The following is a 15802-nucleotide window of genomic DNA, read 5'->3' on the forward strand; positions in this document are numbered from 1 at the left end:
CTCTTTCCAACATTCTCCCCGTTTCTTTAGCCATGTCAGCAGCTTTGCCTGCCACCAGTACTACTGACTCCCAATACCTTGCAAAGTAGATATCTGCTATGCTTCTGCTGCCACATGTACTAGCGATTAGTAAACAAGCCTTTTCTCCTTCCCTAGAAGACCAGTTTTAGCAAGATTTAGTCCAAACTCAGCAAAATAGGCTCCCTCCAACAATTAACCAAGCTGGAGGATAGGAAACGACTTGTGCTTATTGATACTGCACCAGAGATATGATAAATAGTAGGTTTTGTCCCCTTATTACTTTATCTTGTCCTGGGAGTAGCTATATCCTTCCATTCATTACTGGTATGTTTGTCTTCAGGCAACTTGAGAATGGCAGAGATATCTGTATGCTGTTCAGTGATATATGGTTATGAGTTTTGTTAGTTTTCATTGAACCAAGGAAAAGAGACATATTTTCAATTTTCCTGACCTTCCTTGAATATTCCTTAGAAAGCAGATATAATTCCCCAAGGAAACTGGTGTCCTAGTTGAAGAAAAAAGGCCTTAAGATGCTTGACCATATTAAAATTGTATAACTTATGGCTTTTATCACTGAAAATACATTATGCATGAGTATTCATTTTCAGCCTGACCTTTACATTTAAGTTTGCAGCACCATATTTCATATTAACATTTCTAGCTAAGGATACATGCTGCTCTTGGTAGTTAAGTGACAATCAAATACTTGCACACAAGTACCTTTAAAAGTGATTGATGTGTCAGTGTAGGCCAGTTCTGGTGAAGACTAAGGCTTAGTTAAACTGTATTATCAACAATGGCACAGTTTTAAGAGATGTCAGCTGTGTAAAATAAATTTAAAAATTAAGATTCTCATAGCAGTTGTTCCATATATCTTTTACAGACAGATATTTTCAAATTACCATAACCTGTATATGACAGAGAACATGTTGCATATATACAAGTGACATTCTATGGTAGCAAGAGTGCAATCCCTGTTGGGTTTTTTTGTTGTTGTTGTGTTTTTTTGCTTTTGTTTTGTGTTTTTTTAATAGCAATCTGATCAATTATACATGAGCATTAAGGGGGGTGGGGTGAGGGGAAATCAACACAAAAACACCAACAGATGCTAGACCCAAGTCTTTCCCTGGTATCTCTTACCTAGTCCAAAGAGTTCCATCAAAAATTAATTTGGCAGCGATTCTCATATATGTTGCAAATTAAGAAACTCTGGAATCAGCGTCTCTACCAGATAGTTATGGTTTTAGTCATCATGACACCCAGGTCCTCTCCTCTGTTTTCTCTCTTAGTGATGTTCAGTTCACCACCTACATAGATTATTACTATGGAAGCAGATAATATATAAATGCACCTGGTCCAAATTTAACTGCAAATCTGTTTTTGATAGTGCTTATTACAGAGACCCACCATCTCTAAGGTGAGAAAACAACACCAGGTCACCAGTAGTCTTAAAACCATGTGTCCTCAATGCCAGTGCTTGCAGGAACATCATACAAGGTAGAGACACCTGCAACTCAGGAAGAGGGAAGTTGTTTTATCTTCTTCATCAGTGATCTTGTCCGACTGGGGACATGAGGGCACAACACAAAGCACATCTTATACTTTCCCTGGTGTTACCTGCTGCTCCCCACATGAAGACAGCTATTGGACTTGCTTGTGGCTTCAGACTGGTTCCAGTTTTTAGATGTGTCATGACAGTATTTTTGTTATTCTCATTTTAGTAATGTTGTGAAAAATACTCCAGTAGTCACATGCCAATTGAAATTTTAATGTGTGTTGAATACATGCAAGATTTTGTTTTGGGCAAAAATTTTGTGGAGGGCACAGGACACTATTTATTTCCTTGTTGCCCAGGAGTAAGATGACCTGAATGAGGTGATAATGCCAGAATAAGAATATATGTCCATGCTACACCCTTTCGATATTTATCTAGAAAGATGTTTAGTGGTGTGTCCTCCCATTCAGGTTTAGCAAGGACTACCCCCCTACATGACTTACCAAACCAAATTTCTGTTACCCTGTACCTTCAATACTTCAGCTGAAGCTAATTGGTAAAGCTCAGCCAGGTCTCAAGGCTTCTCAGCAACAGAATTTTGCCATTGCAAGAGGCTGCATGACTTGCTGATCCTGCCACTGGAAGATGGTGGGGAGAGCCACACTGTCACCTTGTAAAGGGGTAGGATAGAAATGGGGACTGTTGCTGCTGGAAGCGTGTTGCTTTGGTCCCCCATCAACATCACTCCAGTATCCTTATCTACTCATCACCAATTAGTCAGTGTTTCTTTTCTCTTTCCTAAGCATGGTTTGTATTTTCCCCTGAGCCAAGGTCCCTGTGGCATTTTACAATTGCAAGTCATGGCACACAGAACACTGCCCAATAAATTTGCAGTCTAGCAGAAACAATTCACCATGGAGTATAACCATTCTTTAAGGTTTGTGGTAGCTTATATGGACGTTTTGAAGACTTTGTTAATGGAATACCATTTACCCAGGTACACTAGCACAACTAAGTGGTTCCTTGGATCACAAGTTTTTCATGAATACAGACAATTGGAAATATTATAGTGTTTCATCACACAGTGAAAATTTCCAGTCCATTTCTAAAGTCTAATTTTCTTTTCTATTTTAGGGCCAAATGAACTTGATTGCAGTCTAATTATGGATTCTGGAGATAACGTTTATACAGAATTTGACTTTGACGACCAGGTAATTTCATGTATTATGGCCTCTCTCTAAATGGTTTTCTAGTTTATATATACTGTGCTATACAATTTGTGGTGCAATTTTTAGAGTATGTAAGACAAAGGGCTTTTAAACTGTAATATAAGTTAACTCATGATACACAGAAGTACAAGAAAAGAGGTTATGGAAAAAGTCAGTCACTGTTACTATGTTACGAGATACTAATTTATAATTTCTAACTATATGTTTCACTCACAATACATGGCATAGTATGTGCCAAAACACTGTAGTCTGAATGAAGTTGCATGTGGTTCTTATGTGAGACTGCACAGACAGGCTAGGGTGGGACCTTTCTGTCTTTGTCAATAACAAATATTCTTTCTGCCAGATGTGGCAGTTACCTTCTTTTTGTTTTGCCAGACCAACACATTGCTATTCTGGCACAAGTGCAATACTGTTACGAGAGAAGGAGAAATGAAATAAAAACAGTGCTAGAAAAACCCCTTCAGACAAGGAGATATATAAATATGAAGTGGCTGACAATGACTCTCTTGAACTGTTGACATCTTTAATACTTATTAGTGATGTTTCTAAAATACATACATATTTCTATTATTAATAAATATTTTTATACCCAGTTCACATGAAATGCCTTATACAAAGAAATTATAAAGGAGAAGGCAATTGCAACTAAAAGTCCCAACCATCTAAATTTTGAAATGGTGCAAGTATTACATACAGAAGCAAAGAAGGGAAAGGATATTACCATAAAGTCATAATATCCTCTAGTTACCCAGGCTGAAAAACAAAATTAGAAATTATTCTCAGGAAAGAAAGATCAATAACTGAATTCAAGAGTGGAGAACTGCTCGCATTGGAAACTTGAGCTCATTTTGACTGTGGCAGTGATTTAATACTGCAGTGATTTACTACATACTGCTTATGAATTGCATGAAGCACCAACAACCTTTACTCGGAGAATCTCAAGTGGAAAGGGAACGTGTGTCTGGATACAAATGTGTCATGCAGTGATGTTATTGCATAGAAAATCTGTCATGAGAATGTGGGGGATAAGAAGGCTGGTTTCTAAGCAACCTTACACAGCTGAGCCGCTAAAAATGGCTGAGTTTTAGCAGAACATCTTGGTAGTCACTGAACAAGAGGAGCTGGGGCTTAGAGCAGTATACAACGTGTACTAAGACAAAGCCACAGCTGGGGATGAGTAGATCACTTGGCACAGCTGACATGGACATACCCAGATACCTTTGCATTTTCTTATTTTTTTAATGAGCCAGGAAAGTCTCCAGTGTAAACTAAGCCAACACAGAAGTATCTGAGTTCTTCAGATGAGGCTAGCAATATAATGCCACTTGTTTCCAGAGATCAGACAAGTTTTATCTTGAACAATTGGAGTTTTAATTAGAAACCTACTGTTTGACTTAGTTTAAGTGTATTTGGGCCAAACCTGAGTATTGAAAGATTGGCATGAGCGAATCCTATCAGTTATTTTCTTGGGAAAATAAGCTTTCAAAATACCCTTAACTACTCTAAGGAATATTTAGACTGATTAGAAAAAAAAGTTAAAACATACAATCAGATGACTGTAGAATCGATACTTCCTGAACAAGTATGTGAAGAATTGGTAACTTCAGAATTTGGGATACATAAAAATCAGGTAAAGTACAAGTTCATAACTGAGGCACTTCCATGTCCTTTCAGTGTCAGATTGCATTTACTTCCACAGTTAGGTAATTGCAGTGACATATGCAAAAGAGAGATTGCCTTTTTTTTTTCCCCCAAGTGTGCCAAAGACCTAGGGAAAGTAGATGTAAAAAAGACTGAACAATAATAAAAGGTTTTCTGTTCAGCAGTGACAAGCAATCTATTGAATTAAGAAAATTGCATAACCCAATCTTTGCTGCAAGTGCAAAATGTTTTATAATTAGAAAATGTGACAGCTCACTTGAAAAGCAACAAGCAAAACCAAAACGAAGTGGAGGGAAAAAAGCCTTCAAAGAGACTTACTTACATTCTAACAGAAGGAAACAAGCTCTTGATTAAAAGTTGTTGCCATGTAGTGACAATTCTTACAGATCACTGTCATTTCCCACCCAGAGAACATACAAATCTAGGCTTTCAGGGAGCAGGAAGAAGTCTTTAAGTGAATCAATGAAAAACAGATTCTTGCTAAGAGGACTATAACAAGATTTCAGACCTGACTGATTATCATAGCTTGAAATTTAAATATTCAGGAGAGGTAATGAAAAGGCTTTGAAAGTCTTTTCAATGCAGAAGCTGAACACAAATATTCCTAGAAGTGATGGGCAACAGCAAATTGAAAGCCTCATTTACCTCAAGCTCTGTAGATTAAGCCAAAGACGATTTTTCTCCATTTACTGTTTCATATCCATTATCACTGTGTTTCGACTCCCTTTTCTCTACATCAAATATTCAATCCAAGTAATTTATTTAACCCTTTAGTCACAGTGCTCCAGGGGTTAACATTACAATACAATGAAGAGCAAACTGCACTCCTCCATTAGCAGGAGAAATTCTAACTGGGACTTATAAAGCTACCTTTCAAAATTAAGTAAACATTATTAAATTATTTAAAGGCTCAGATCTAGAATGTACTACATGAATCATGTGCTTTTTCTACTTGAGAACAGAAGGAACTTCTGGTATAAGAGCAGGTCTCAATAAAGTGATCAAGAGCATCCAGAAGCCATTTGGGCTTTTAATGCTAAACATTTCTGTGATGTCCATTTCTCCTTTCCTGATAGGCAGTGATATCAATTTGAGTTACAGATTCTGGTACTATAGGAAAACTGATTGAAACAAGACTATGTGATAGAAAAGAAAATGAAATAGAGGAAGCTCAGAGAACGTGCAAAATTCTATTCCCTCAACATTTGCTTCTGTTGAAGAGCACAGAAAGATAGAGTCCGAACAAGTTTAAGGATATCTGCAAAAAGAGATAATGCGTAAGCATCCAAAGAGATGAAAGAGCTGGAGAGGCAGGCCTAACTACAGAGAAAAGATGTTTAATAGAAATGTACTGAAGTCAATGAACAATCTGTTCAGTTCATGTTGCCATGGAAACTATCCTATTAAATGCTTTAAAAAAAAAAACAGTTCTAGAAACAAAGTACTACGGTTTGCCTGTTACCAAGTGTATCTTGGTGTGTCTATATTATTTTGTAAGCTTGAATTTTTTTTCTCCTTCAAAATCACCATTATACACTGTAAAGGCACACGAAAGGAAGTCTACTGCTCCATTTCCCCCCATGCAAACCATGGTAAAATAGGCAAGGCAATTGCCATAGTTTCAATCTGCTTTTTTTTTTTTTTTTTTTTTTAAATGAAAGAAACAGTTTTATGTTCCTCCTTTCACAGACATCATTTGGATTTACTTTCTGATGATACATATATTGGGGGACTGATTTTTTTTTTTTTTTTTTTTAAATGAAAGAAACAGTTTTATGTTCCTCCTTTCACAGACATCATTTGGATTTACTTTCTGATGATACATATATTGGGGGACTGAACTGGAGTCTTTGCATCCCCATTTCTTTTTCTGATTTTGAACCAAAAGCTGCTGCCTGCAGCACTGGTGGACAGTACAGGGCACAAAAACTCAGTTACAAGGAAGGTGAGCTCATTTGAGTTACTGGAGATTTAAACAACAATGACAGCATCATTCTTCAAGATGTGCTGCATTTATGCTCCACTGAATACTTTTCCAGCAACTCTGAAAGATCTTCCCTTTGGCTTGTGGAAGCTGTCTGGAGAAAAAAGAACTACTATTTACAGTATCTCACCTCATTTTTCCCAGCAATAGCACTAGCACAGTGCACCTCCTTTCCTCACACCAGCTTGCCCCTCCATTGGCAAGTGAAAGCTTTACCCTTTCATGCACAAAATGTAACTTTACAGCTAAATTTATGAGTTCTGCATTTTGTATGTCCACCTTTACAATCCAGAGAACCTGCAATTCTTGGGGAATGTCAGGATCTCACACAGGTGATGCAAATAGGATCCACAAGGCTAGCAATATAATGCCACTTGTTTCCAGAGATCAGACAAGTTTTATCTTGAACAATTGGAGTTTTAATTAGAAACCTACTGTTTGACTTAGTTTAAGTGTATTTGGGCCAAACCTGAGTATTGAAAGATTGGCATGAGCGAATCCTATCAGTTATTTTCTTGGGAAAATAAGCTTTCAAAATACCCTTAACTACTCTAAGGAATATTTAGACTGATTAGAAAAAAAAGTTAAAACATACAATCAGATGACTGTAGAATCGATACTTCCTGAACAAGTATGTGAAGAATTGGTAACTTCAGAATTTGGGATACATAAAAATCAGGTAAAGTACAAGTTCATAACTGAGGCACTTCCATGTCCTTTCAGTGTCAGATTGCATTTACTTCCACAGTTAGGTAATTGCAGTGACATATGCAAAAGAGAGATTGCCTTTTTTTTTTCCCCCAAGTGTGCCAAAGACCTAGGGAAAGTAGATGTAAAAAAGACTGAACAATAATAAAAGGTTTTCTGTTCAGCAGTGACAAGCAATCTATTGAATTAAGAAAATTGCATAACCCAATCTTTGCTGCAAGTGCAAAATGTTTTATAATTAGAAAATGTGACAGCTCACTTGAAAAGCAACAAGCAAAACCAAAACGAAGTGGAGGGAAAAAAGCCTTCAAAGAGACTTACTTACATTCTAACAGAAGGAAACAAGCTCTTGATTAAAAGTTGTTGCCATGTAGTGACAATTCTTACAGATCACTGTCATTTCCCACCCAGAGAACATACAAATCTAGGCTTTCAGGGAGCAGGAAGAAGTCTTTAAGTGAATCAATGAAAAACAGATTCTTGCTAAGAGGACTATAACAAGATTTCAGACCTGACTGATTATCATAGCTTGAAATTTAAATATTCAGGAGAGGTAATGAAAAGGCTTTGAAAGTCTTTTCAATGCAGAAGCTGAACACAAATATTCCTAGAAGTGATGGGCAACAGCAAATTGAAAGCCTCATTTACCTCAAGCTCTGTAGATTAAGCCAAAGACGATTTTTCTCCATTTACTGTTTCATATCCATTATCACTGTGTTTCGACTCCCTTTTCTCTACATCAAATATTCAATCCAAGTAATTTATTTAACCCTTTAGTCACAGTGCTCCAGGGGTTAACATTACAATACAATGAAGAGCAAACTGCACTCCTCCATTAGCAGGAGAAATTCTAACTGGGACTTATAAAGCTACCTTTCAAAATTAAGTAAACATTATTAAATTATTTAAAGGCTCAGATCTAGAATGTACTACATGAATCATGTGCTTTTTCTACTTGAGAACAGAAGGAACTTCTGGTATAAGAGCAGGTCTCAATAAAGTGATCAAGAGCATCCAGAAGCCATTTGGGCTTTTAATGCTAAACATTTCTGTGATGTCCATTTCTCCTTTCCTGATAGGCAGTGATATCAATTTGAGTTACAGATTCTGGTACTATAGGAAAACTGATTGAAACAAGACTATGTGATAGAAAAGAAAATGAAATAGAGGAAGCTCAGAGAACGTGCAAAATTCTATTCCCTCAACATTTGCTTCTGTTGAAGAGCACAGAAAGATAGAGTCCGAACAAGTTTAAGGATATCTGCAAAAAGAGATAATGCGTAAGCATCCAAAGAGATGAAAGAGCTGGAGAGGCAGGCCTAACTACAGAGAAAAGATGTTTAATAGAAATGTACTGAAGTCAATGAACAATCTGTTCAGTTCATGTTGCCATGGAAACTATCCTATTAAATGCTTTAAAAAAAAAAACAGTTCTAGAAACAAAGTACTACGGTTTGCCTGTTACCAAGTGTATCTTGGTGTGTCTATATTATTTTGTAAGCTTGAATTTTTTTTCTCCTTCAAAATCACCATTATACACTGTAAAGGCACACGAAAGGAAGTCTACTGCTCCATTTCCCCCCATGCAAACCATGGTAAAATAGGCAAGGCAATTGCCATAGTTTCAATCTGCTTTTTTTTTTTTTTTTTTTTTTAAATGAAAGAAACAGTTTTATGTTCCTCCTTTCACAGACATCATTTGGATTTACTTTCTGATGATACATATATTGGGGGACTGAACTGGAGTCTTTGCATCCCCATTTCTTTTTCTGATTTTGAACCAAAAGCTGCTGCCTGCAGCACTGGTGGACAGTACAGGGCACAAAAACTCAGTTACAAGGAAGGTGAGCTCATTTGAGTTACTGGAGATTTAAACAACAATGACAGCATCATTCTTCAAGATGTGCTGCATTTATGCTCCACTGAATACTTTTCCAGCAACTCTGAAAGATCTTCCCTTTGGCTTGTGGAAGCTGTCTGGAGAAAAAAGAACTACTATTTACAGTATCTCACCTCATTTTTCCCAGCAATAGCACTAGCACAGTGCACCTCCTTTCCTCACACCAGCTTGCCCCTCCATTGGCAAGTGAAAGCTTTACCCTTTCATGCACAAAATGTAACTTTACAGCTAAATTTATGAGTTCTGCATTTTGTATGTCCACCTTTACAATCCAGAGAACCTGCAATTCTTGGGGAATGTCAGGATCTCACACAGGTGATGCAAATAGGATCCACATCTGAACATATCGCACCTAAAGCTGACAGTGAAATACAAAGGTGTATTGAATCATCCTCCTCCCTGCCTCCAAGATTTAGACACCTAACTAAGGGCTGTGGGTGGGTTGTGTTCACATTGCCCAAAATCCTGAAAGACAGCTAACAAAGCCCACCCTTTAAAATATTTCTAACAACAATTCCTATATTTTAAAGCATTGATGAAACTCCTTTTTAAAAGCATATTAAAATTCCTTAATCACTGTTAAAGAACCTATTTTAGACTTTTACATTTACATGTTAAACTGCAGTGATTGAAATGATGCTATTTTGCTATATAGGAATTAAAACTGCTCTTTAAATAACTTCTTTATATTGTATTGAAACAGAAGAGTGGCTTTTCTGGGTACATTGGAAACTTTTTTTTTTTTTAAACTATGTAATTTGAGAAAGCCATATGATTCCTATTTGGTGTCTTTTTACTCCTTATGTATCCTGTGATTGTGCAGTCAACTTGAGCCAATTTGGGCTTAAATACCAGTCATAAGGCGTGAGAAGTGGCCTAGTTTTAGAATTCCTTCACACTAGTGCATCTCAGATCAGTGGACTGCTTCTTACCATCATTAAATTATTTCTTAACAGAGAAGTTCTTTATACATTCTGTAAAATTTCCTTATTGAAAGTTATAAATCTACCTAATAAAACATAAAAAGATGTTTTAGCAAACCCAGAATGTGCCTGGTCAAACATTAAGCAGAAAGTCTTTGAGAGGTAAAATTTGAGCACAGCTGTCAACTCTTATCTTAATAGCAGTGAGTTGTAGGTTCTGAGGCCACATGCTAGTCTTATTTTTACAATACCCTCTTCTTTTACTTCTGTGTGCCAAATTCTTTCAGCTTATGCTCTACTTCCATATTTTAAAAAGGTCTGTTCTTATTAGCTACACTTCCTGGATCTACATCTCTTCCTTCTTTTTCTCTGCCACCATTCTGTGCGTTACATGTCTGCACAGCAGCTCTTACTCATCATCTCAAGACCTCATCATCTGCCACACAAGGAGAAGGGATCTACTCATTTTTGTTGTGCCATCCTGAAACTAAACAACCTCTTTTTTTTTTTTCACTGGCTGTGCTAAATTATGACTGATAAAGAACTGAGCTTTGTTTCAAACATATTACTACACAGAATCTTGGGTAAGTGCTGCAGTATGTGACACTGGGTTCAGACTAGAAAGAATTTGGAAGGGGAGCAAGCAATAAAAAAAAAAGACATTTTTGAGCACACTGCCCATTGTAGGCATATATAGTAGAAGACAAATACCTTCATCTTAAAGACCAAAATATAATAATGCCTATATCTCAAAGAAAATTAAATGTCTTTAGAAAATTCAGATTACAAGTGAAAGTTACATTCTGCCCTTGAGTCCTTTTCTATTTGTATCAATAAAGACAATTTGAATTCCTGTAACAAATCTTTAAAATTAATGACAGGTTACTACTTACAGGTCACTGCACCTGTCATTGAGTTTGATTTTCATAAAATAATGGAGCTCATGTTAACAAAATTAATGGGTGGTGCCATGTTGATGAATGGAAGCAGATGCATAACATTTTACAGGTTATCTGTGTGAAGTAACACCTTGAACTTTCCATTCTTCCAAGAGAAGCAATTACTAAATTCCACCACAACTGAATCCTGAATCTTACCGAAGCATTTGTATATTTTTCTTTTTGGAAATTTCATTTATACTGGCCTGCAGAAAAGCCTTTTTCATCTACAGTTAAAAATCAAAACAAATCCAAAAAAACCCAAACCACTGAATTCCAACCCTCAGAACGTAATGTAACAGTTCAGAGCAGAGAGACTCACACGGTGCCAATGGTGTATGATTTGAGGGATCCATTCCTGAGCACTGTTGTTAGCAGTCCAAGAAAAACAGCTAAGCAGCACTGAGTTCACAGCTCAATTGCACTGTAAGGTCCCCTGCTGCACTTTGCTTCTGCAGTGGCTTGATGGGACAAAAAGCCCTTGTGAGAATTTATACCAAGCAGCTTAAGTGTTGCTCATACAGAAGAATCATTTAAGGAGTGAAGGCTTTTTACAGAAAAGAAGAATGCTAAAGGAAAAATAGCAATAACTTCAGGGGGAAATTTTGCAGGCACTGAGAACTTAAAGTCATTAACCTATGAAATACCTACTATTAGTCAGATATTTACTAATAATGAGCTAAATGAGCTAATGAGTGGGGGTTGGACTAGATGATCTTTCGAGGTCCCTTCCAACCCCTAGGATTCTATGATTCTATGGAATCACAAGAAGTCAGATGTTCTAACTTCTGATCAATGTCACACATCCTCTCTACCTGCTTTTGAGTTGTAATTGGAATTCTCTTTAGTGGCTTTTTGTTGCACCTGTTTCTTATGTGAATATGGTTTGCTACTTGGTTAACCTGTAGTTGTATTAAAGCAGATACGGTTGGTGAAATAAAATCAGCTGGCAGTTTATTTGGCTTCAGTTCTGTCTCTAGTTTTCACATATTTCATACCTAAAAAATTAGAGCTACTTCTGATTTAAACCGCCCTGCTTTGAGCAGCCCACCAGCATTACAGAGGCAGAACAAAGAAGTTTTTAAATAAATAACACCACTTTAATTTGATCGTAAACTTGTGACTGTGATTTTGATTTTAAAGAAACTTTACTCAAACCTTTGTACCTAAAATTATTTTAATCCATAAACCTTCAAAGGCATGATAAGAAGCTGAATCTAAACCCAGGCCTTTTATATGTTATGAATATATTCTTTGAAGGGTAAAATATTTTATTGTATTATTACATTAAAGAAAAAGCATCTAAGGTTAATACTATCACTTGAATTGCAGGAAAGAGATTATTCAAAAAATTTTTCCTAAAATACTCTCCTGCAAATTTAGCAGTCCAAGCTGCTTTTTTAATTTTGCCATTTTTTTTTAAGATGGGAATTCTCTTACTGCAGTGTAATTGGCTGAGAATTACTGTGAATCAAAAAGTGAAAATGTTCTCTGCAGCCAATGTAATGATACTTCAGCCTAATGAAGAGTACTTCTGTTGCAGTGGTAATGGAACACAAGGAAAAACCCACAAGTGTGGTGCAAGAGCCTTGTAAATCACAGTTACCCATTCCATTCACCATGCAGTTTCCCTTCATCTATTCATGCAGCTCTACAGATTCCTAGCAGTGATTGTTTCTGACAGACTACTGAAGCAGAACTGTAAGAAACAACAGCTTAATAATCCTACGCTGTTTTCAGAGGATTAGCCTAATGTATTCTATGCTGATATGCACTGATGATGTAATACGAGCATGTTACAGTCAATGCTTTTATTGATATTTTATAGCTTAGAATAAAGCACTGATGGTGTGAGTATATTAACACTACATAACCCATACATGTCCAACACAACTATAGTTCTGATGTATAAGAACAGCAAAGAAATCCCACTCTGACACTCTTGCTGGCAAGTATGCGTCATTCCTCATCGGGGTACCGTACAGTACTTGAAAAAATAATTCCAAGTGGCAAAGTATCAGGAAACAAAAAACAAATAAACATAGGCTAAGTTTCCTATTTCACTGGTGTAATCCCCCTTTGTAGTTCATCAGCCTCTATAGCAACTTGTAGCTTGTGCTGCATTCTGAAGGTAAAGACATTCAAGTTGGTTTAGACCAAAGACTCACATCATCTTTATGTTGTAGCTCATGTCTAGTACTTACTCTAATATGGCCTTTCCACTACTAACAACTTACCATATTGTATTTACTTGGGAAGCAATTCAGCGCACACACTGAACTGTTCCTCACAACATGAGCCAGTTAATCATCTCAAGTTGTCTCCATGCTCATGTTCTACCAACTGAAACAGTGCTTAGTAACATTTCTGTGACATTGTTAAACACATCTCAACAAAGACTAAAACTGAGAGGTTAGAATACAGAGAAGACAATAAGATACAAGACAAATACAAACAGATATAAGAAAACATGCAAACTATGCAGAATATCTATTTCAATTTGTCAATTGCTCAATTAACAGGAGGAGGATCAGTCAAGTTTTTCTGGTTATGAGAGCACAGGAGGTGAGTTTCTTTTTCAGTATTATTTGCCATTAATTTTGAAATCCTTTTATGTCCCCTAGTATTTAAATAGTCACTTAGAAAGTAAAGTGAATTCAGGTTATTCATATTGTTAAAGTTACGTTTCAAAGGATTTTATCATGTGAATTCTCTTTGAATGCAAATTAAAGCTTGTAAAAGGCATTTCTACACTCTTGAGGCCAGTGGATCCAAAATTATTAGAAAATATTGCTGTTAATCAGTATCTGATCTCATAGGTGTTATCAGAAACTGATACAAATAGCTTGTTGGAGAGTGAGCTGCTAAGAGTCTAAGAGGAATGCAAGGATGAATCAAAACCTTTTGCCAATGATATTACGAAATAAGAGATGCACATGCCACATATTAAAACACAAAATTGTATGTGGCAAATGAATGTGACTTGTAAGTGACTAAGTCAAGATACAATAAAATGCCAGCAGGCATAGCTGGTGCAAGATCACCTCTGTGCTGGTATAATCAGGCCAATGACTGGGACCCAGACTAGAAGGAATTGCTTTTATAAAATATATTATTTCAGTACAAGACAAAGCTGTAGTACATGCAGTAGTTTTGGTGCTCAAATGAGAGTAGATACCTGGATTTCATTTGAGATCATTATTCTTATTTGGCTGAATTGGAGGCTCAGGGCAATTTAAGCTACATCTAGGATGTAGTACACTGAATATAAAATCTGAACAGGATGTGGACAAACTTCTATAGTAATCATAATGTAATGACATATTCAGAGAAAAATGCAATGGCTCAGGAGGCAAATTATTACATCATTAAGGTCCCTTCCAACACAAATAATTCTCTGATTCTAAGATGCATCTGCTTCCCTTTCCCTCCCCACTTTTTTAATGAACTGATGGGTATGTGCAAGGTCTAATTCTCAGGTAAAATACTGTTATCCTGTCTGCAGTGAGAACTACAAAAGTGGGAGGTAAATATGCTTGTGGATAAAAGCATCTTTTGGAATACAGTGCATTACAGCAGAAAGTAAACCTAGTAAAATCAGATCACCTTGCATGACTGTTACACAATCCAGCATGGAAAGTAGCTAAAATGAAAGTTAGTAGCCACTGCCAACTAAGAAACTTTTGTTTTAATTTTAGACTTTTCAGAAGAGCTGAGGAAATCAAACATAATTTTTGTATTTGGTAAGTAGAATTTCTAATTTAACTGCTGCATTTAAAACTCTGCATGTTACTTGGTTTTGATTATACAAATTCAAAATTTAACAGAACAGTTTGGTTAAGAGTATTTACACTGCAGTGGTGGTTTAGGCAGTGTTCTCTTTTAAAATACTAACCAAAAAAAGGTATTACAGAAACACATCAACTTTCTTTAATATGTAGTTGCTAAGTAAACAAACAAAAATTGTTCTTCTATTGTTAGTTCTCAAAAGAGTCCCAGTTTATTTCACATATGAAGGGACATTATGAAATTTCCATTTTGGCTCTACATTCAGAAGAGAAACAGTTATATAAAAACAAAATAATCTTTAGAGCTGTTTTTTCTAATACTGTGTGTCTACATCAAATAAATAGGATAGAATTACTGCACTGCTGGTGGATTCAAGGTCAGGAGACAGAACGTATAAACAAGCACATGCACACACAAAGTTACTAGCCTAAAAAAACCAAAAGAGTCCAGAAATAAAACTAATCACCTACACATATTTAATGGTCTCATTACAGATAATACGCCTATTACTTCTCTGTATCTATTTTCCTTTAGCCATTCATACTTATTCCTTTTTTTTAAGTCAGTGCTTTTACAAAAAAATAATTCTCATCTTATTAAAGCAGTAGAAGAATAACATCCAACCCATGTTAGAAAGAAAATGTGACTATGACAAAGATATTTCTAGCTAAAATTGTAGCATGAGTGTGATTCTCACACTATGGGCTCATAACATCCTTATGAAGCTGTAGTAAAAGATTCCAGGTTACAGTAGGCAAAAACCATTCCTTTGATGCTACTGCCTTTTGATTTAATTTTTATTCTCAGCTACAGTACTGAAACTTCTCTAAAAGTTATATGCTTAGAACAATAATTTCTGAAATTAAATGCAAAAGTTAGAAGAATGTTCAAGTCAGAAGGAGATGGTGCCACATTTGCTCTATTGTGAACATTTTATTCCTCTATTTGTTAATGGAAATATAAACAAAGAGGAAAATAACTTATTTTCTAGCATTTAAAATCCATATAATAGAGCTGTGCAGTCATATTTCAAGTCCCTACAGTTGGTAAATACACACAAGTTACATGCTTTAAAAACTTCATTGAAAAGAAGGTTTGATTTTTATTTTGGCCTTGTCTCTTCTTTTGATTTTTGAGCACTGTTTCCCTA

At 36.1% G+C, this 15802-nt stretch overlaps 1 protein-coding gene across 1 annotated transcript in view; it reads left to right on the forward strand.

Moving 5' to 3' along the window:
* AK5 (adenylate kinase 5) overlaps positions 1–15802 on the forward strand; it is a 70340-nt gene that overhangs the window by 39356 nt on the left and 15182 nt on the right. Inside the window, exons 7-9 of the mRNA XM_010006725.1 lie at positions 2651–2727; positions 13386–13428; positions 14562–14606. Coding sequence (XP_010005027.1) covers positions 2651–2727; positions 13386–13428; positions 14562–14606 — 165 coding nt within the window. The remainder of the gene's footprint in view (positions 1–2650; positions 2728–13385; positions 13429–14561; positions 14607–15802) is intronic.

This window comes from Chaetura pelagica, unplaced genomic scaffold, assembly GCF_000747805.2.
Source record: "Chaetura pelagica isolate M959 unplaced genomic scaffold, ChaPel_1.0 scaffold69, whole genome shotgun sequence".
Taxonomy (NCBI): Eukaryota; Metazoa; Chordata; class Aves; order Apodiformes; family Apodidae; genus Chaetura; species Chaetura pelagica.